This window comes from Pleuronectes platessa, chromosome 9, assembly GCF_947347685.1.
Source record: "Pleuronectes platessa chromosome 9, fPlePla1.1, whole genome shotgun sequence".
NCBI lineage: Eukaryota > Metazoa > Chordata > Actinopteri > Pleuronectiformes > Pleuronectidae > Pleuronectes > Pleuronectes platessa.
Window position 1 is genome coordinate 9,315,114 of NC_070634.1, and position 20,175 is coordinate 9,335,288.

Consider the following 20,175-nt stretch of genomic DNA (forward strand, 5'->3'; position numbering starts at 1 on the left):
TCAAGACCCTTGAATGTATTCCCAGCGAAGATGGGATGAAATATCAGAGTTAAAAAAAAGATTCCTTTATCTGCCCTTCGATCTGAAGCTGCACCAAATTTTTCAAAACTTCTCAGAACCAGTTTTTCCCTGTCTCAAACCACATCCTCCCAGCGTGTTTGGTGGAAATCCGCTCTCTTGTTTTGGTGTAATTATTGCACACAAACCAACAAAAAGCTAACAGACAGGGTTAAAAACATATGATGATCGTATATGGCCGTCTGACCTTTTAGTGATGCTATTATGATGTATCTTATTAACTCAGTGTCAGTGATGGTGCTTGAGTTATCATGTGATCATTTCAGCCGACCGACAGTGTTTTCAGTCATTTTCAGCTGCTCCTCTTTCTCACCATGTTCACAAAACACATCTTGCTGCACATCTTGTGGGAGGAGAGCAACACGGTCCCTCGTCGTACCAAACAGAGTCTCCTGCAGAACACGCAGACTCCGCCACAGGATGCATCATTTCATTTAATGTCACTTTAGAGCTGTAATTTTTTCCACAGTCTATTATGAGTTAGTGTGTGGTGTGTTGAAAAGAGGATATCAGAGCAAAGAAATGTAGCAGCAACATATGGATGATGTCAGGATTCAGGTTTTAATTTCGCAACACGACTAGTGAACGCAGCTCTTGATCCACTTTGTAATGGAACAAGATTGCCTTGATTTGTAACATGTGAAAACGTTGCTCATCATTAAATTGACAATGTGAAAAAAACTCAGTCGATTGGTATAAATATCCTATAAACTACGACAGCCCTCAGTAAAGTGCATTCCACTGCTGAGGCCCGACAGTCCAATCAAGCTGCACCAAATTTCACACACTAATAGATATCACTTCCCTATAGATGTTTTTTTTAATTATTCGAGTAGTGCACTCCACAAGGTTGAAACGGATCATTGGCCTTTTAATAAAGTCCAGTCGGTCTGTTTGGTGTTTGTAACTGAAAGCAGCTCTTTGGTGGTTTTGGTCAGTCTCCACTAAATCTAGCATGTTATCATGTATGATCCAGAATAATGTAAAGAATTGCATTCAGTCGAGCTAATACCTCTACCAAGGCTCAACAGTCACAAATTAAAACAAAGGCTACATTAACTACATTGGTGGTAGTCTCAGGTTAACAGGATCTGCATGAATTACATTCATTTAATGATGTCTGAATCTTTACATCAAGAATCACACGTGATTCTCTGAGAACTTAATAAAATTCACTTGGATCCATTTCTTGAATTGGATTCACACCTAAATGTCCTTCCACATCCTTCCACCAGGTTCTGTGGTAACCCGCCTGGTAGTTTTTGCATAATCCTGCTAAAACATAAAAACAAATGAAGATTCTAACAAGCACTAGGCACTTTTCAAACACAGACACACTCACACACATGCTCACTTAAAAAATGTAAGTATTTTCTCCTAAACTTTTATGATTGAAATTCCCTCCGTCTCTGCGACTAATCCCCTTATCTACTCTCTCACAGTTTCCCCAGCTTCTTTTGTTCTTTCTATCTTTTCTCTCACTTTCCTCCTCACACCATCTCTGCGTGTGCTTTCGGCTGTGGAGCAGAGTAGGAGACCAAACGAGGGATCTGGAGCAGGCTGTGGCCCATCTGTTAAACATTTTTCTTTAATCACTCCGTTGTTTCTTTCCTCCTTTTGTTGTTGCCTTCTCACATTCAGAACACATAGCAATTAACCTCAAAAATGTGAAACCTTTGTGTGTGTCTGTGTGTGAGAGAGAGAAAAGAAGAGAGAAAACAGACGGACAGCAACAGCAGAGAGCTCTGCAGGAAGATCAAGAAACCGGCTCAAATTCAGTTTGTAAGCTTATGGCCGGGCTAGAATGGGTGAGGCTAATAAGTCAGGGCGTGGTGGCCAACAGAAAGGGAGCCAGGCCAAAGATGACAATACTGGAGGGCTCTTACACCAAGATCAGGACACCAACGTTTGTGAGCACACGTTCAAATTGTTCTCGTTGCTGATTATTCACTAAACATCAACATGTTTTTTCTCTGGTGCCCTTTTGTCATTCTCTCACCATCTCACGGCCACTGTGACTTTAATCTTTCACTCATATTGAGGAATTTCAGCAGAGGCCTGACGGCTTTAGATTTGAATGTCCTGAGGTTTTTGATTACTGTCAGACAGGGACAAAAACCACTGCAATGTCTGCCCCACACACACACACACACTCACACACACACACACACACACACACACACACACACACACACACATACTCACACACATGCACACAAGCACGCACATAAATACAGAAAGAGAAACAGAGAGTTAGCATGCAGGAAAGGGGGGGTGGGTTGGGGTTGGGGGTGGGGGGGCGCCATAGGACAGACTTTGACACATTCCTGGCCGATGGCTCTGATACTCTCTCTCTCTCTCTCTCGCTTTCTTTCTCCCGCTTTCTCCCCCCCTCTACCCTTCCAGTCCTTCTTTCTCCCTCCTTCTTGTGGTGAGTCGAGCAATTCTTTCCAAACAAGAGCAGCCTCATCTCTGATCCAAACTCTCTGGCTTTGATTAGCTGCTTAATGAGCCTGCCGACGGTATGCTGTGGTCAACACACACACACACACACACACACACGTTGGTGAAAGCACACACACACACACACAAGTACACACACGTACACACACACACAAAGCCAGTTTGTGCATCTGAATGCAGCGTTGCACAGAATTATAAACAAAGCCCACATGCTCTGGTACAATCAGCCAGGCTCTGGGCCTGCTCCAGCACCTAGACACTCTCTCTCTCTCTTTCTCTCCTTCGCTCATGCTCTCTCTTTGTCTCTCTGTCTTACTCAATCGGCTTCACACACAACCAGCTAACTCAAACCCTGGCTTGCCTTTATTGGCCTGGCATATACTCTGAACACACACACAAAAAAGCACTACACCCACTTCAGTACCCACTGGATATCCTCTCAGTCCTGGTGGCGAAGTTGAATGGGAGAGGTCAAGGGAAGTGCAAAATCTCTTTCCTCTCCTCCTCCAAAGTGTCCACCCTTGTAAAATATCACTGCGAGCAGGTGACAAGAGCACTACTCCCTTTTCTGTCTCGCGCACGTACGTACACAGACACACACAAACCTTAACTCGGCGCAAAGAGAAATTTGCTGGACATGAAGCCCTTCTCCACATCCCTGAGCTGTGATTTGTCCAGAGGAAGCAGACACATCTTCTCCTTCTCCTGGAAGAGGCAGAATAGAGAAAGATAAAGCTTGACAGAGGAATGCAGAGTAAAATATGAAATCACAGAGAGGTGTTGATACCAAGGAAACCAGCAACAGAGACTGAAGACGGTTCACTAGGGGGCTGTAGCTGAAATAGTTGTATGTCTGGTAGTACATTTCTTTTCAGCCTACATCTACAGAGGAACGAGGGGTGTGGGACAGTGAGGCGAACAGGAGATGTGGAGCGCAGAGCGAGCAGAGCATCCCAGTTCAGATGATGCCTGCAGACTGACTCATGCTAACAACCCACTAACCAGTGACAGAAAGACAATGAAAGAGAGAGAGAGATAGAGAGAGAGACAGAGAAAGGGACAGAGATACTGTAAGTCTGTAGTCTGTCACCTCCACGGGGACTTATGAATGACTGAGGACAGTTGGAGGAGTGGAGCGGCCGGAGTGAGGAGAACCAGACAGTATGGAGGCAGGGTACAGAGAAATGAACCAGGGCGGGAGGGAAGGAGCGAAGGAGTATGAAAGAAGAAAAAGGAGGGAGAGAGTCCGGGCCCACATGTGAAAGTCATTACTCAGACTCAAGCTCTAACACAACATTTCTGCTAAAGTGAAGCCCCCCCCCCCCAATCTCTCTTCCCTGGCCTGCTCCCTCGCTCTAACCTCTGAGAAGGGGGCTTCCAAACGGTTGGTTATGGGAAAGGCCATGGATGAGGAATAGAGAAGGAAGAGATGAAGAAGAAAGGTGTTTTCCGGAAAAACTAAAACTAGAGTGTGCCCGCTGAAGGGAGCATCCCCAAAGCCTAAAGCCCTGGATGCTGCCCGTGTTGTGCGCCTGCGTTAGAGCACGTGCACACATGTGGTACTAGATGTGAGCGTGCCGCTGGTAGTACATTTCCCTCTCCCTGTGCTCCCCTGAACCCTACGACTCTCGTCCTTCGTTCCTCTTCCCTTTTTTTCCTGAAGGGGCCCACTTCCTGTAACAGAGGATGAAAAAAAAATGACAGAACGCGATTGGCGCCCATGGAGCAACATCTGGGATCGCTTTAGACGGAGGGGGAGGAGACTGGAGAGAGTACAGGGTGCTCTGATGGGGTAGAAATAGAAAGTTTAGATGAGGAAGAGAGGAAGAGGAGGGATGGAGGTGGACAGAGGGAGGTGATTTTTGCTCGAGCAGATGAGGAAGGGCTGAGGAACATGGAGAGCGGGAGAGAGTGTGTGCAGGAGAAGCGGGGAGAAACTGCAGACCACTCCAAAGTTGATTCCCAAGGGTCCCATCAACCCATATATGGCTGCTAAGTTCCTCCCTAAATCGCTTTCCTTCTCTCACTCCCCTTATTTCCTGATGCCTTCCCCAAGTGAACAGGCAGATCCCTAGCTGAATGAGTGAGTGTGCCACGTCAAGACTGGATACTACGCCGCAAGCCCTGCGGACGGCCGACCCGAGGCCAAAGAACGTCTCCACAAGGAGGGACGCCGGTTGGAGTGGATGTCTGATGCACGTGTGAGAGCCCTCGCCCTGCGACCCATGGCTGACACAGGATAAGGGAGAAGAGAACGACGGAGGAAACCTTTCGCTGGCTCGGCCGCCGCCACTGGCAGGACTGCTAGCAACCAGAGGTGGAAAATGTGAGGAATGGTCCTGCTCCGTCATCCCAGTGTTCAGACTACCTGTTCAGGATCTTACTGGTGTACAGTAGTCTGCACATTGGTTAGACTGTGCAAGGAAGAGCTGCCGCAGCGTGACTCAGGTCAAGATTCAAACCTGCATGTGCATTCTACTCTGAGGCAATAACGGTCTAACATAGGGTTCTTGTATTTTCTGTTGATTCTCATTTGCAGATGTGCAAACGTCATTAAATATGCAACCAGCTTTAGTGTTTTCAAACATTTATACCTCTACCTTAAGTCACACTTTGTGCCATTCATTGTGTAGCATTTGTCAGCTTTAATTAAATGATTGGAAGGTGATATATACATTCAAGGCAAATGTATATATAAGCTTTAACTTGTAACTGACGGGAGGCTCTACACTTTCCGTATTCTGAATCTCTGCATGTGTAATTGTGTTGATAACTCTTGTGTTCACAGGCATCGCCGCATCGTGTGTGTGTTTGTGTGTGTAGGTCATATTCCCACTGGTGTCAGGGTGGTCGTGAAGCATCATACATCAGAGCTGTGGTGTCTGAGGCTCCGTCTCCTATAGACTAATGGATTAGAGATATGGAACAGGCCTCACACGCACGTGCACGCACACGCACACACACACACACACACACACACACACGCACACACACACACACACACACACACACAGGGGAGTGTAGATAAAGTGTATGGGCGAGAACTGTCTGTTTTTCTTCAGGCTGCCTGGCGGAGCTCTGGCAGTTGAGGGGGTAAAGGAATGTATGTCTGTTGAGTGTGCTCTGGAGATTTAACTCCAATACGAGGTCAGTGCAGGGTAAATGTTGTAGCACACAGAAAGTGTATGGATTTGAAGATGATAAAAAATACCGGAGTGTATAGAAGCGAACCACACAAGGATGGAGAGAGGAGTTGGGAAGGGGATTTGATGGGGGAGAGGGGCATTTGGTGCGGAGGAGTTGAGAGGGTGGAGAGGAGGGGTGGTGGTGGGGGGGAGTCAAAGGGGGAGGTCTGCAGTGTAGAAACAGCCATGTGGGATTTCTCTGGGCAGATCTTGGAAGCTGGTGTTTGGACAAAGCTTCAGATTTTCCAGCCAGGAATGTGCACAGTCCCAGGGAGACTGCCAACCACAGAAAAGGGGGAGAGAAATGAAGGGAGGAGGGGGCTAAGACAGAGAGAGGGAGAGAGAGAGAAAGAAAGAAAGAAAGAAAGAAAGAAAGAAAGAAAGAAAGAAAGAAAAAGACAGAGGGAAGAAGAGAAGGAAGGAGGAGAAGCAGCAGAGGTAAAGAAGGAGAAAATAAAGGGGAGGAGGGCAGCAGTCGAAAGAAAAAAGGAACGTCTGTAGAGGTATAGCGCGGGAGAGAGAGAGAGAGAGAGCGGGAACTGTGAGAGAGAAGAAGCAGGCGCTCAGTGTTTGACTGCGTGTGTGTGTGTGTGTGTGTGTATGTGTGTGTGTGTTTGCACAAACACAGATGCATGTGGAAAAGCAGCCTATCTGATCTCCTGTGATAGTGCGGGTGACTGACGATGCACTCAGGCCTCACAAACACACACACTGCTGATAAATCTACCAACACACCATAGATAATGATGATTAGTACCAATGAACCACAATCAAGATTTGCACTTTCATCCTCGTCGTGAAACATACAGCGTCCCAACCGCAGACCGCCAAACTCTGATGTGGTCCCCAGATGTTTACTTGCCTGTCTTTGCGTTATTTGTCACAGATGTTGCCGAGTCTGTGTGAGTCGATTTGTAAACGCTTAGTAAGTGGATGACACAAGAGGAAACCTACAACACCATGAGTGTACAATCTGCATGCCTGGGGGCTGTGTCTGGGAACACTGTGTTCAAGCGATGCACTGTTTGTCTGAAAAAGTCCCCATTTGTCCGTTTGAGTGCGTGTATATTTATTCTCTACTTTTTTTCGTGCCAGTTTGTTTACATCAGAGTGTTAGTGTGTACTGCCTGATGTATATACAAGTCCGTCCACGGTGTGTGTGTGTGTGTGTGTGTGTGTGTGTTTGCTGCGTGCATGTGTGCGTTTTTTCGTTTGGCTTGGGACAGCTCCAGCTGTGTCAGAGTGAGCCGCTCCAAATGCCTGAACTCCCAGAAGAGGAAAGAAAGGGGGGGAGTGAGGGGGAGAGCGAGCAGAGAGCTGGACGGATTGGGGAGGGGGATCGACGGAGGGATGAATAGGGGAAGTGGAGGGGTTCGGTTACAGGTCCAGGTGGCGGGAGAGAATTACAAAGAAAACAGAGGACCGGGGTTAAAGATGCTCTCTTGAATACGCATTGACTCGTGTCACATGACACACAGCTTCCACGAAGACTGTTTATCTTTAGCCACAACATGGCCCTCGAGTCATTTATTTACATGCTACAGCTGCATGTCTACAGGGTTGGGATCCAAGTACAGGTGCTTGTTGGGATCCATGTGCCCCCCCCTTTCGCAGTGACACAAGTTGTGACGGGATGAGACTGTTGTGGTGTGTCTGCCTGTCTACACTTGCTGTGCAGACCTTCTGCTCCTGTACAGCAGGCACAGACAGGCAGACACATGGCAGCCCCACTGACGTCAGAACAGAGGGACACATCTGCAGACTCCCCCCAAAAACTGCCGAAGCCATCACCAGATTCTCTGTTCTTCCTGATTTTCAGACCACTTCGTAATCACGATGCTGAATTATGTGTTAATAAACTTTTGACCATCCACGTACTGCTGTGTTTCAATTTTGCTATATTCTTATAGGAGATGACATTAAAACTCATCTTGGCTTTAAAGCATGATAAAAAAATAAGGAGACTAGAATGACACTCAGAAGAGCTCATTCCTCCATCAAGACACAACAGTTCCTTTAATTTAATCAGGCTCCAGTAAATGACACACAACCATAAAGTAGCCATCTAAATATGCCAGAATATTTAAGTAAGTGAAAAATTGAAGGGATCTGCACCAAAATGTGATGAGTTCTTGTGATGAGGAAATCCGTTCAGTTGTTTTACTGTATCTTGCTTACAACAAACAAATAGAAGAGGTGACAACAATTTATCTAGCATGTAGTCCGCACCTTTCCACAGGCTCTATTCCCATTAGGCCTATTCAGCAACCGGCCATTCGCAACGGCCAAGGGTGAGGAGCTGAGAAAACATGACTGACAGCATCAGTACAGTGGCATTAATAAGACAGGTTTAGGGGAAATTAGATTCCAAGTACAACTCCGATCAAGGTGTGCAAAGCAGGTTACACTATGACGGACATTGCGGATGAGAGAAATTAAGAGCAAACGTCAGAAATGGTTGAGGCCAAAAAGACGATTTTTACCGTTATAAACAGATATTTGTGAAATATATAACATAGATTACACTGGCATGGGCAATAACCACAACTTAATACCAGATGGCATCATTGATCATAAAGAAGAAGGATAGATATGTCCAATGGTAATAAAAGTGACCGGATACATTTGGAGACATGGCACTTGGCAGAGTGCATACCTCGATCAAAGCAGTAACAACAGTCTTCTTATGAAACCAGATGTTTCATAAACATGTCAGATTTTTTCACAGCGAACCATTAATTATTCTCTGAAGAATGAATTAAAAAATGCACAATGTTAAAAAAAGTAAAAAGAAGAAATTCCTTGATCCGCCCCTTGATCGGGATCCAAACAAAAATTCGGTCATGTCTCACCTCTCCACAAAAGTTCATGGAAATTTGTTGAGTAGTTTTTGTGGAATCCTGCAAACTAATGCCAACCCACAACCGGCTTTGTTCCTGCCCAGTGCCCACGCATATTCCCATTGGCACTGAGGCAGTAGTGAGTGAACAGAGATTGGTCGCCCACTAGACTTGAACGAGGGGCCACACCACACAAAATTAAGATGGTGTTTTTTTGTTCATCATATTTACAATAATAATAATAATAATAATAATAACTTTATTTGTATAGCACTTATCTAAACGAAGTTAAAAAGTGCTTCACACATAAATCCATGGGAAAATGAGGAATCAATTGCAATAAAATATATTCTGATCAGTCTAATTTAAGAGCCAAATCATAACATAATAAGGTCGAGACCTGACGTTTATAGAGAAAACCCAACAGTTCCCACAATGAGAAGCACTTTGGCAACTGTGGAGAAAAAAACCTCCCTCACTAACTGGGAGAAAACCTCTAGCAGAACCAGACTCAGTAAGGGGTTGATCTTATGTATTTTGTGGATGACATTGATATTGATGATTGAGCTACTATCGAAGCAACCTGTGAATTGAGAAAATAATATACAGCACTTTTGCTGGAGCTGTAATTATTTTTCCGCAGTACTTTTATATTAATCATATCGGACTGAGACAATAAAGAAAAAAACTAATTGTTTGACTACCTTCCTGTTAAAATCAACACTCCAGTTTATCTGCGGCCATGAATGCTGATTAATAATGAATAATGTATAATACATGGGGCAGTGACGTCACTGAATATGAAACACAACTTCAAGACGGATGGGAAAAGTTTAATTGAGACTCATGCTCACATTTTGCAAAACAATTATCCACTGGAATCTCAAGTGTTTTTCTTAGTTTATCCTCGGGAACATTGGATTTTTAGAGCAGAGACTGGAAAGGATTTTAGGGAATAAAGAAAATTAAAATATCGATATATTGGACAATGTTCTTTATAAGTGCTTGCTTCTCCATTTATAGTGGCAGTGATTGGTTTTACTGTTTTATTGTTTCTGTTCAACTGGACAGGAGACTTCCGATGGAAATTCTTAGTTTTCTGCAAAGCACTTTCTCCGTGTTTTTAGATTAATCTAAAATTACTCCAAGCAGTGACTGCATTATGTTCTGTACATAGTGAAAGCGAGTGTGCAGACATGTGTGGAACAAGTAGTGTACATGTGTTGTGCACCCATCTATGTAGGTTCTTGATAATGCACCTTTACAATGCTGGTGAAAATATTGATCTCCAACCAGGTTTTATTGAAAAAGCACAGTTGCTTTCTACTGATTCAATATATTATTCTGACAACTATGAACACAACTATTGGCACTCAGGCCAGAGCATTTGTCATTAACACAATGTGGGCATTGAACACAAAAAAATCACCTATGTATCGCTTGGTGCCACTTTGCATCAGGTGTGGTGCCTAAAGTGCCTGGATGCATCCTCTGGGGATCATGAATGTGATGTTTTTGCTCAACTTTTTGTAAAATTAGAGCATAGTTGTTGAGATCTTTAATTCTGCCAAGTGTTGGAGTGATGGACCAATGGGTGGACTGATCTGCCCATGTTGAAAGACACATTAAAAAAAGATGTTGCTTGCTCCTGTCTAAACCTCTGATGTCTGTTTTAATGAACTGGTGCCCAGCCTGTCCTTGTCACACAGTTCTACAACACATCTATATCTGTGTACTGTATATTCATATATCTATCTATCTATCTATCTATCTATCTATCTATCTATCTATCTATCTATCTATCTATCTGTCTATCTATCTATCTATCTATCTATCTATCTCTCTAGAGAGAGAGATAGATAGCGTTATCCTAAACAGTGTTATAACTTGTTGATACACTGGTACTGGGCTTATTTCTCAACTGACCAAGTCAATAAGTTTCATACTCTTTAGCCTTGATATTTGTTTCTTCACTATGGCTTCAAAGGCCATGTTGTCCAGATGGAGGAAAGGAAGAAATAAAAACAAAAAAAAATTCCATCGTTAGCAATGAAGTTCCTCTCTGTCCTCATATCCTTTTGCTCGTCAATTTCCCTCTAACTTTGATTAGTTCCTTTGAGTCGACAGCCAATGAGTGACTGACTGACTGACTGCAGCAGTACCTTGGTCTTGTGTGCAGGATCATCAGAACTATTTAAATTATCAATAGTAATACATACACTTCAAATCAATGACACTGATGTAAAGCAGATACAATGCATTTTCTGATGTGTCCTTGGGAGCTCTTGCCAGAGTTTGTTCCATTACGACTATACAATGCAAGCAGGAAACAAGTGTGTCTGTGCAACAGCAGAGAGCATGTGGTAGACAGCGGGACCAAATCCCCTATTTAGTACAGTAATAGATGTAATAACACCAGGCCCCATAGCTAATGTTTCAGCTCTTTGCTGCACAAGGGCAGTTCTTTCAGTGGGCTTCCATAGCTAATGCATTAGCACTGTAAGAGAAGCATGAAGGAGCAGGCACCTGGTGCTGCTTTACGGTGCTTTCACCAGTCTGGTTCTCCCTCTTTCTTTCTCTGTCTCTCTTACTTACACTTACACTTACTTACTTACTTTCATATACGTGGCCTAGGGGATAGAGCGGGTGTTCTGCAACAAGGAGGTTGCTGGTTCGAATCCCACTCTTTCCCATCTGCATGCCTAAGTGTCTTTGGCAAGATACTGAACCCCTAAAATTGCCCCTCAGAAATGTTGAGTGTACTAAAAATGTAAGTCGCTTTGGACAAAAGCGTCAGCTAAATGACATGTAGTATACTGACCTTAAAACCAGCCCACTGAATATGTGTGGGCCAGCCAAAATGTCCTTGCAACGCCATCACAATGATGGTATTAACCAAAATTGGCCCTCATAACTAAAGATAGACATGTGCACACACACACAGGTCTTATTCACACCTGGTATCAACATCCGTCTCAGGTGATCTGAACAAAGACTGTGCTCAAGTTCAACACTAGTGGTCAATGTTGATATTACAATGTGGCCAAAACTCAACTCTAAAAAGAATGTGGCCGCATGATCAGATCTTAAATTCGATCTCAATGTGTCTTTGGTGCGTTCACACATGTTCTCAAAGCTGTACACTTGTGATCTGATCAGCTGAGACTGATGTTAAGACCAGGTCTGAACTGGGCCTCTTACTGGTGTTGACGGACACAATGATAAAGCCGATCCTCTCCAAAGAATCAGTGCAACAATATCACAACTACACATATTTCATACAAAAACATTTCAATGTAAGATGAAGGATGAAGAAGGTGTAGTGACACATTCACAAGACATATTAACAACACTCTCTCTCTAGCACACACACGCACACAAACTCACACACCCACACACACACGTACACACACAGACAGATTAAATAGAGTGAAGACAAAAACAACAGGTCCCAAACTGTCAGATATGGCGTCTTCACAATGAGTGGCCTACAGATGAATTGCCTGATCACATCTCATACCTGTGACTCCTCCTACCAGGAGGAGTCCTGGTAGGACTCCTCCAGGCAGATCCAAGAGAGTCAGGTATATCCCTGCAAACACACATGTCAGATTTTTAGATTTTATGTGGAACATACACTAACGCAGTGTTTGACCATGTGGGGAATGAATCCATAGGTTGATGGGGATAGGAGAGTTGTCTAGATCTGTTCGTCTCTGCCTCTAGGTCCTTGCAGAACTTCTTTCTCTTACATTGGAGAATTCAGCATCATCAACTGGACAAACAAGACACAGCAGGCACAGGAAAGTGTGAACTGTGCATGCTAATGTTGGCTACTTTAAAAAAAAAGTTTTTTGGGTGGTGTGCCATAATAGACAAGTATAATTTGGTGAACAAGTGAAATATTATACTGCCATCTTGTGGTAGCTTTACATAACAGATGACCCAAAAATGAACTATAGAAATAAGTGTGTTGAATCCACCGGTGTTGGCATCAGGCAGCCGGAGGATTAAAGGTCTGCAAGTGACAATTCCTGAGCTCCATGGAAGAATGTCTGTTGGAAAACACAGACTGAACTGATGCATGACACATGCAAACTCTTGTATCTGATGTGAATTCATAATATAGTCTTGGCCTGAACATTAGCTCCACATCCACCATTTTAACATATTTACACATGCTCTACTTAATGTACATGCAAAGATACGACGATAATGGTAAGATAATATGTATAATAAAAATATAGACAGCTCAATAACTCGAGTAACTAAACAAGTAAATACCAAAATGAATACTTAAATATCTAAATAAATGAAAAAAATACAGTTTGGTGTTGAAATGGGCTACTTATATGTATATTTCTACATTTGTATGTTATTTATGTAGGCGGGGTTAACTGTGTCTCTAGTCAGACAGTTTATAGTAGCAAATGAGGGGCTGTCATTCAAAGTGTATCATGGTGTCGAACATTTCACCGACTGTATTGTGAGTGCACAGCTTGACTCTACATTCTATACTAGGACCACACTATACTTGTTCCACACAGTGGTGATCAAAAAGTATTGTTATGTCACCAAACAACAAACCGAGGGGGCCAAGCCTGATTATGGTAAAGCAGAGGTTAAACTGCTGTTCTTAACCTTAATAATTTAACATTGACTTTCACTTTGTGCAACTAAAAACAGCCCGGCTTCAGACGGAGTCAACACCACCTTCATAATTAACATACTGACACAGAAATAGAGAAATACATTATTATAGTATTTATAGTAATAAATAATAGTACAAGTACATATTCATTATATATATTAATGCACAATTGTGGGAATAGATAAAAAGATAGAATTACATACATAACCTTTTCCCTCAGCAAACTGTATGCGTTTTTTAAATCTATTAATGAATTGACTTATCTATTCCTGCATATACATACTTTTTATTTTGGCCATGTTCTGTGCCCTTGATAGAACACAGACAAACTCATGGCCCATTCTGAAAGTACCCAGACTGATCTGAGCTGCTTCATTCTAGCGCAATGAGTCAAAGAGCAAGAACCATGTTCTGTACTGACAACTACTAGTAACTTGGAAGAGAAACTATAGTTATATAGATACATAATAAAAACAACAATAACGTGAATTCATTTTTTGTAGAAGCACCACAATAAGATGTCAAGATAAAACATTCTTTACTTGTAATTGCATGTTGATGTTATACATCATATTACTTTACAGTTGGCAAAGACAAAGTACTTTTTCCCATATTTCATCCCATTCACCATATTGATACAAACAAACGTTATTCTACTTTAAGGTCTTTTAGCAGCTCTGCAATGTCTATATGTGCCTTGTGGTCGCTGCTGCCGTTCGAGCTCAGGGCGCTCTGCAAATTCTTGGCAGCCTGGTTCAGGGACTGAGGGATGCGGGCGCCGTCCGATGCCGCGTTTCCTCCACAAGAGCACAGAAGGACTTCGTTGACCTCCCCTTCAATCTTTCGAGAGAGAATACTGGGGAACAAGGTGCTGAGACGCTGCAGCACGCTGTTCCTCAAGGCCGAGTCACGACACACGAGATTCAACATGAATATGCCTGGTTGAGTGGCCGGGAGAGATAAAAAGGGAGAAACTTTTAAATATAGGTGAAACACAAAAATCATTCAAATGTTTTATAGCCTTTTAATTACATCGACCAAAAAGGTTATGGTTTCATCCCTTCCCCTTTGTTTGTTGCTTGATTTTATTTGTCAGCAATACTTCAGAAAAACTCTTTGGATAAAGGAGTAGATGCAGGTATATTTGTTCACTTTCTTTAACATGGTGAGATAAGGTGATTTTTGTTGATCTCATGGAAATAATTCATGGCTCGTGATGAGTCAGGCACATTTAGGGGTCAGATTTCTGTAAGAATGTGCAATTTGGTGCAGCTTGGTTAAATTTAGGTGGACTGTTGGGCCCTTGGGGAAGAAATGTGCTCTACTGAGTGTTCTAGTTGTCTACTGAATTTATCAGCAGGAATGCTGCTGATAACACTTCTTCCCACAGAGTATTTGTCATCGTTTTATGGAAAACTTGACAGATACATATTTTGTATTCATTAGTAATGGAACTGTACCTCTGGGCGTCAGCAGGCTGCAGACCTTCTGCAGGATGGAGGTTTCCACAAAGGCACCAGGCGGACAGCTCATACCCACAGTGCTATCTTTATTGTCTACATCAAACATGATGACGTCAAACAAACCTCCACCTGCACAGATAAAAAAACAATGTCACTTCTTTGTAAAGTTAATATATTGACTGGTCCAGCTTCACATTAAACTGCCCTCTTTCCTCCTCCCTCCTTCACTGACCTTCCTTCTCGAGGGCACAGATGCGATCGAGGCCGTCCCCGAGCGTGACCGTCAAACGTTCGTCCGGTCTGAATCCGAACCATTCCTTCGCCACTTCCAGCACAACTGCATCTAATTCCACAACCTCAACGGTGACATTGGGCACAAAGTCCCGCAGGAACTGAGGCAGACCTCCTCCACCGAGACCCACCAGGAGCACCGACACTGGGACGTCTGCGAAGGGAGAGAAATGTCACAGTGAAGCTCAGTCAAGTGGGATGTCTAATGCCAGAGGATGAAAACCTGTGTCTGTTTTTTCTTCCTCTACCACAATGACATGACTGTAAGGTTGTAAGCTGAACTGACCTTTGCTCTCTGGCGCGCCCACCCCGAGCACGGTGAGGCCGGCCACCATGACCTCATGGTGAGCGCAGCAGAGGAAGCCACTGTCCACTGACAGAGAGGATGAGGACGTTGTTGGAGGAGCAGCTGGCTTGGTTTTCTTTTTGTTCCTCTTCTTCTGACTTGAGGCTGCAGGGACACAAATATTCATTTATTTAAACCGTACACATCCTAAATAAATGCTTTAAACTGGAGGATCCAAGACCCGTTCGATAATTCCGGGTCCTGGGTCTTTTAAAAATGATGTGTAATTACTGATGGGACTCAAGAAGACCCGGCTGGAGAGTGTAGATGATAGCTAATTAGCAACAGTAGCAGCAAAGGAAAAATCTTTATTTGTAAAAGAGGCGAATAGTCCGAGCTATCTTTATTTTACTGCAACAAAACTACAATGATCATTGTAAAAAATTTGCGTTTTGTCATGTCACCGCAAAAATAAAAGGACTTTTAATCTGAAATCACGAGTGAATTAAGTTAGCAAATCTGGTATTTCTATCACCAGGGAAGGATAATAGAAAACCTGGATGTATTTTACGAACTGTCTTTGAGAATGAATCATCTTCCTCATGAACAGGCACACGGGAGACGGCTGCTAAAGTTACAACTGGTACGACACAAAGTTTGGTTTAACACCTTTTGAATATATCAACTTGTTAAAGTTATCAGATGTGAAATCTGTTGCTATCGGGTCTGTGTCCCCTGGCCGGGTTGAGGTCCAGCAGTACTCAGCTCTGCATGGATCTGGGTTCCACCTGTCAAATGATAGACTGGTCCAGTACGGGCTCATTGCTAAGGGGATTTTAGGACCAGCAAAGAACTATTTGATGATAAACTGAAAGACAAGAGGAAGGAAAAAGAACTGACTGGTCTTTGAGGAAACGAGGCGGCTTTCTGATTGGACGAGGGCGGAATTAGACAGAAAGACAAGCCTGCGATACAGCTCTCCGTCTTCTCCTTTGACATTCTCCACACAGTACTCTCCGCTCAGCTCGCTCACTCCCCTGCTGACCTCCTCTCGCCAGCCCAGGTCTCCTCCTACCGACAGAAACGGCACCTGAGTGGGGACAAAAAAATCTAAATGAATTTTGGTAAATTATCTTTTAACATTTAAGGGCGTTTCTAAAAGGGAATGTTTACCTGCTGATTGGCTGGCATACCCGGAGGAGCAAGGTCCATCACCATTGGTGAGAGTTCTGCTTGGACAGCTTGCATGTCTGTGTATTCCTGATTCCTGTGCATTGCCACAATAACCAGGCGTCGAAAGTTAGCACTGGCTGCCAGCTGCTTTTGCCCCTCGCTGGAGCAGTAGAGCCAAGCTGTCTCGCTGCCTTGAGGCACTGACATGATGAGCAGAGGGAAGAAGGGATCACACAAGAACTGAATACAACTATAGGAAGGTAGAGACATGATGAAATAATGGGAAAACTCACCAATAAATATAGCAAAATGGTTTGATCTTGGCACCTTGGCTCCTGGGGAACAATCTTGAACTGTGAGTGTGTATCTGGGAAGGCCAGATTTGGTGTGGCAGAGAGTGAGTGACAGGTTGGAGCTGGCGTCTGTGCCTGTACGGAGCTTTTTTCTCAACACAGAGTAAGCCTGGTGCTCCCTAACCGCTGACAACAACTCAGAAACCTGCGTGAGACGCGTTGGGGCTCCATCCTCCCCGAGACACATCTCCAGGATGGGTATTGGCATCGGCTGTCGAAATTTGGTGCAGACCAGAACAAAGACGGGCAGAGAGAACGAGTCCTCTTCTTTTCCACTATCCCCCTGCAGGCAGTGGAGCCTCACAGCCCACCCCAGCTGTACAAAGTGCTCCACGGCCAACTTGATCACACTCTCCTGAGCCAACGTCACACAGACATACCGGCCTCCGACACTTAGCACGCGGCCCACCTGCGGATACGAGCAAACTTCTGTAAGGAGAATGAAAAGCTGTATGTGGATGATATGATATCTGTGCAGATAACAGCTAATTGCTTTTATTACCTCGGTGAGCATGTTCCTGGCCAGAGCTCCTTCCTCCTCGGAGGCCATGGCATCCAGCGTCCCTTTGTCCAGAGCAGCCTGGTAGCAGGCGTCCTCATACGGGGTTTGTGTAGCATCCACCTGCTGGAAGGTCAGTCCTGGCCTGCGCTCTGCATTTCGCTGGTTCATATGAGTCACCACTGTCTCACTGATGTCAATGTTAGTCAGATGTTTGTAGCCGACATCATAAAGCTGTTCACTCAGCTCAGAGTTACCACAACCGACCACCAACACCTCAAGGATAGGAATATACATATTTAGCTATTGTCACTGGCAGTGCAATATGCAGAAATGATACTACCTTAAAAAATAAGGTTATTTATTTATTACATTTTTATAGATTAAAAATACTATTTTATCTTTTGATAATTGAAATGCATTTATGCTGATACACTTTACTACGCCAATATTGGATCAAATGTATATATATTGTATATGTTTTATATATCAGTGTAACTTTTCATATCCTTTGCCTATATTATGTACCTAGACATATCCTGTACCTTTACATATTCTATAACTTTATATGTTTTATACCTAGTAATATCCTTTATCCAGACACATCCTGTACCTGTATACATCCTGTACCTGTACACATCCAGTACCTGTAGATCACTTGCACATAGACGTCATGTTTACCTGATCTTGTACTTTGATGTATTTGTGCAGGACCCCGCACAGTGTGTTGTAGTCTCCATACCACTCAAAGGCCTTGTCCCCTCTCTTCTTGAAGAACCTCTCCCAGTACTCAGCAGAGCTGAACTCCTCCGCGGTGCGAGGTAAAAGACTCATTCTCCACTAACAAGTTTCTCTTTACTGTGTCACAACCTGTGTTTTGTTATTTTCCTGTTATTTTCTCCACATGGCACTTCGCACTGACTTTTCACTCCGGATAACTTTGTTCGATGTACCACTCACTGATTGGTGGGGTCTTTGTAGGCGGAGCTACAAACTATCCGGTGATTCGCTGGAGCTCCCTGATGTGATTTTATTGGCCGCTGCTTAGCCGGAAGTGCTCGGTCCAGCTCTGATAGAAGTCCGTGTGTCGCTCATCATGGCCGCGCAAGCAGGAAGGTCTGTAGTCTTCGTTACTGGAAACGCGAAAAAACTCGAAGAGGTCAGACTGTCTAAAAACATTCGTTACATATATTAATTATTATTTTCGACTTTATCCTCGTTGTGCTTTTACAGACTCTGCTCGACAAACAGTGAGCACGAGCTGTACTAATCCAGAAGTTTGTAGTTTCACAATAATCTATAAACAGTCCTGCTGGATTCACGCTTTTCCCTTCACATCCATCAGGTCATTCAGATCCTGGGAGACACGTTTCCTTACAAACTAGTGTCAAGAAAGATCGACTGTAAGTATCTATCTATAGAGATCACACTTTTAAAGAATTACTGATGATTCATGTAATAATTGATCTGTTCCTTTGTCAAGTGCCTGAGTACCAGGGGGAGCCCGATGAGATCTCCATACAGAAGTGTAAGGAGGCTGTAAAAGAGGTACAGTCACTAAACTGTAACTTCTGTGTATGGGCAGCGTGTGTGTGACATGATTGAGATGTGTGTTTGTTTCTCCCCTGCAGATCGATGGGCCGGTCATAGTGGAGGACACTTGTCTGTGTTTCACAGCGTTAGGAGGCCTGCCCGGTCCTTACATGTTCGTATACTAACCTCTTCAGCTGTTTATCTGTCATAGTGGTAACTCACAGTAATAATCACAAGTGATCTTTGTTGTTGTAGAAAATGGTTCCTGGATAAACTCAAGCCAGAAGGTAAGAGTGGTGTTAGATGAAATACTGCACAGTTATTACAAGAGAGAACGTTAGAGCTGGATATAAACATAGAGTGGTCTCTAATCAATGCTTAATGTTTTGTTGTAGGCTTGTTTAAACTCCTGGCTGGGTTTGAGGATAAATCAGCGTGGGCCCTCTGCACGTTTGCTTTCTGTGCTGGTAAAGACGAACCAGTGCAGCTCTTCAGAGGGAAAACAGAGGTCAGAGCCTGTCTCTATCAGTGTGGGGGTGTGTGTGTGCGTGTGTGTGTGTACTTATACGGATGTCTTTGTGAGGATAATTTTGATCCTCACTTTCTGACCTACTTCTAATGGGCTGTTTTAGGATTAAGATTTTGTTTTAGGTATAGGGTTAGAATTAGATTAGGGTAAGGCTTAAGGTCAGGTTTTCAGTTATACAAGAATGTGTACAAGTGTGTTTTACTTTACCTTTTCTCTTTTCTTTGGGATATTTTTAGGGGCACATTGTGGAACCCCGTGGCCCTCGAGACTTCGGATGGGATCCATGTTTCCAGCCAAAGGGATATAGCAAAACGTGAGCAAGGATTGAATTTCCCTATTCCTGCCACAAGGGGGAGCCAGATGTTAACTCATTGTGTTGGGGAAACTACGTAGCTAGAATTTAATTTCTAGGTTAGTTGGATCTGTGGTTGCCATTATATCTCATTTGTTTCAACGTTAAAAAGAGACTCATACTCACTATCAATTATGTTGCTCTAATCTACAGCTACGCTGAACTGCCCAAAGAAGTGAAGAATTCAATCTCTCACCGCTACCGGGCACTGGCTGCCATGTCTGAGCACTTCTCTCAAACCAAGGATACCTCACCAAAGAACAAGAAGAAGAAGGAGCAGGAGGATTAAACCGTCACTTTAGGCCAAGTTTCTAGTTTCTGCATCAAACCTCAAATCATCAGATTTGCCAAAGCAGAGGATACTTCTTCACATTAAGAATCTGTCGAATTTGTTTTACAGTATTTTTAATAAACCTTGCATTCATTTATAAAAAGAAAATTCTTTGTGATGCTGACTTCTGATTTGTAGTGAGAGTTTT

General features: G+C 43.5%; 2 protein-coding genes across 3 annotated transcripts; one reads left to right on the forward strand and one right to left on the reverse strand.

The window, feature by feature from the left end:
• Positions 1-13,315: 13,315 nt before the first annotated feature.
• mettl13 (methyltransferase 13, eEF1A lysine and N-terminal methyltransferase) lies at positions 13,316-18,654 on the reverse strand. The gene is made up of 9 exons (XM_053430011.1): positions 17,964-18,654; positions 17,286-17,558; positions 16,724-17,192; positions 16,431-16,630; positions 16,158-16,347; positions 15,258-15,422; positions 14,913-15,125; positions 14,678-14,809; positions 13,316-14,155 (listed from the first exon to the last, which is right to left on the reverse strand). Exons 1-9 carry the CDS (start codon positions 18,114-18,116, stop codon positions 13,866-13,868), a joined length of 2,085 nt encoding a protein of 694 aa, XP_053285986.1. The 5' UTR covers positions 18,117-18,654; the 3' UTR covers positions 13,316-13,865.
• Positions 18,332-20,135, forward strand: itpa (inosine triphosphatase (nucleoside triphosphate pyrophosphatase)). Of its 2 annotated transcripts, none has more exons than XR_008339662.1 (8): positions 18,332-18,441; positions 18,628-18,685; positions 18,766-18,830; positions 18,914-18,987; positions 19,071-19,102; positions 19,211-19,323; positions 19,581-19,755; positions 19,850-19,988. XR_008339662.1 is itself a non-coding variant. In XM_053430012.1 (8 exons), the coding sequence occupies exons 1-8, from the start codon at positions 18,379-18,381 to the stop codon at positions 19,983-19,985; spliced, it is 618 nt and encodes a 205-aa protein (XP_053285987.1). In that variant the 5' UTR covers positions 18,332-18,378; the 3' UTR covers positions 19,986-20,135. The 2 variants fall into 2 exon arrangements, 1 of the variants encoding a protein (XP_053285987.1); XM_053430012.1 differs by having other exon boundaries at positions 19,581-19,657; positions 19,850-20,135.
• Positions 20,136-20,175: the final 40 nt, after the last annotated feature.

What these genes read in the sequence shown, in the direction of transcription:
- mettl13 (XM_053430011.1), bottom strand. Translation starts at nt 18,116, where the DNA reads ATGAGTCTTTTACCTCGCACCGCGGAGGAGTTCAGCTCTGCTGAGTAC. An exon ending in CCTCGTTTCCTCAAAGACCA is followed by an intron (nt 15,423 to 16,157) that starts GTCAGTTCTTTT and finishes GTGTCCCTGCAG; the next exon opens with CCTCAAGTCAGAAGAAGAGG. An exon ending in GGGCGCGCCAGAGAGCAAAG is followed by an intron (nt 15,126 to 15,257) that starts GTCAGTTCAGCT and finishes CTCCCTTCGCAG; the next exon opens with ACGTCCCAGTGTCGGTGCTC.
- itpa (XM_053430012.1), top strand. Translation starts at nt 18,379, where the DNA reads ATGGCCGCGCAAGCAGGAAGGTCTGTAGTCTTCGTTACTGGAAACGCG. An exon ending in GTAAGGAGGCTGTAAAAGAG is followed by an intron (nt 18,831 to 18,913) that starts GTACAGTCACTA and finishes TCTCCCCTGCAG; the next exon opens with ATCGATGGGCCGGTCATAGT. An exon ending in GGATAAACTCAAGCCAGAAG is followed by an intron (nt 19,103 to 19,210) that starts GTAAGAGTGGTG and finishes GTTTTGTTGTAG; the next exon opens with GCTTGTTTAAACTCCTGGCT.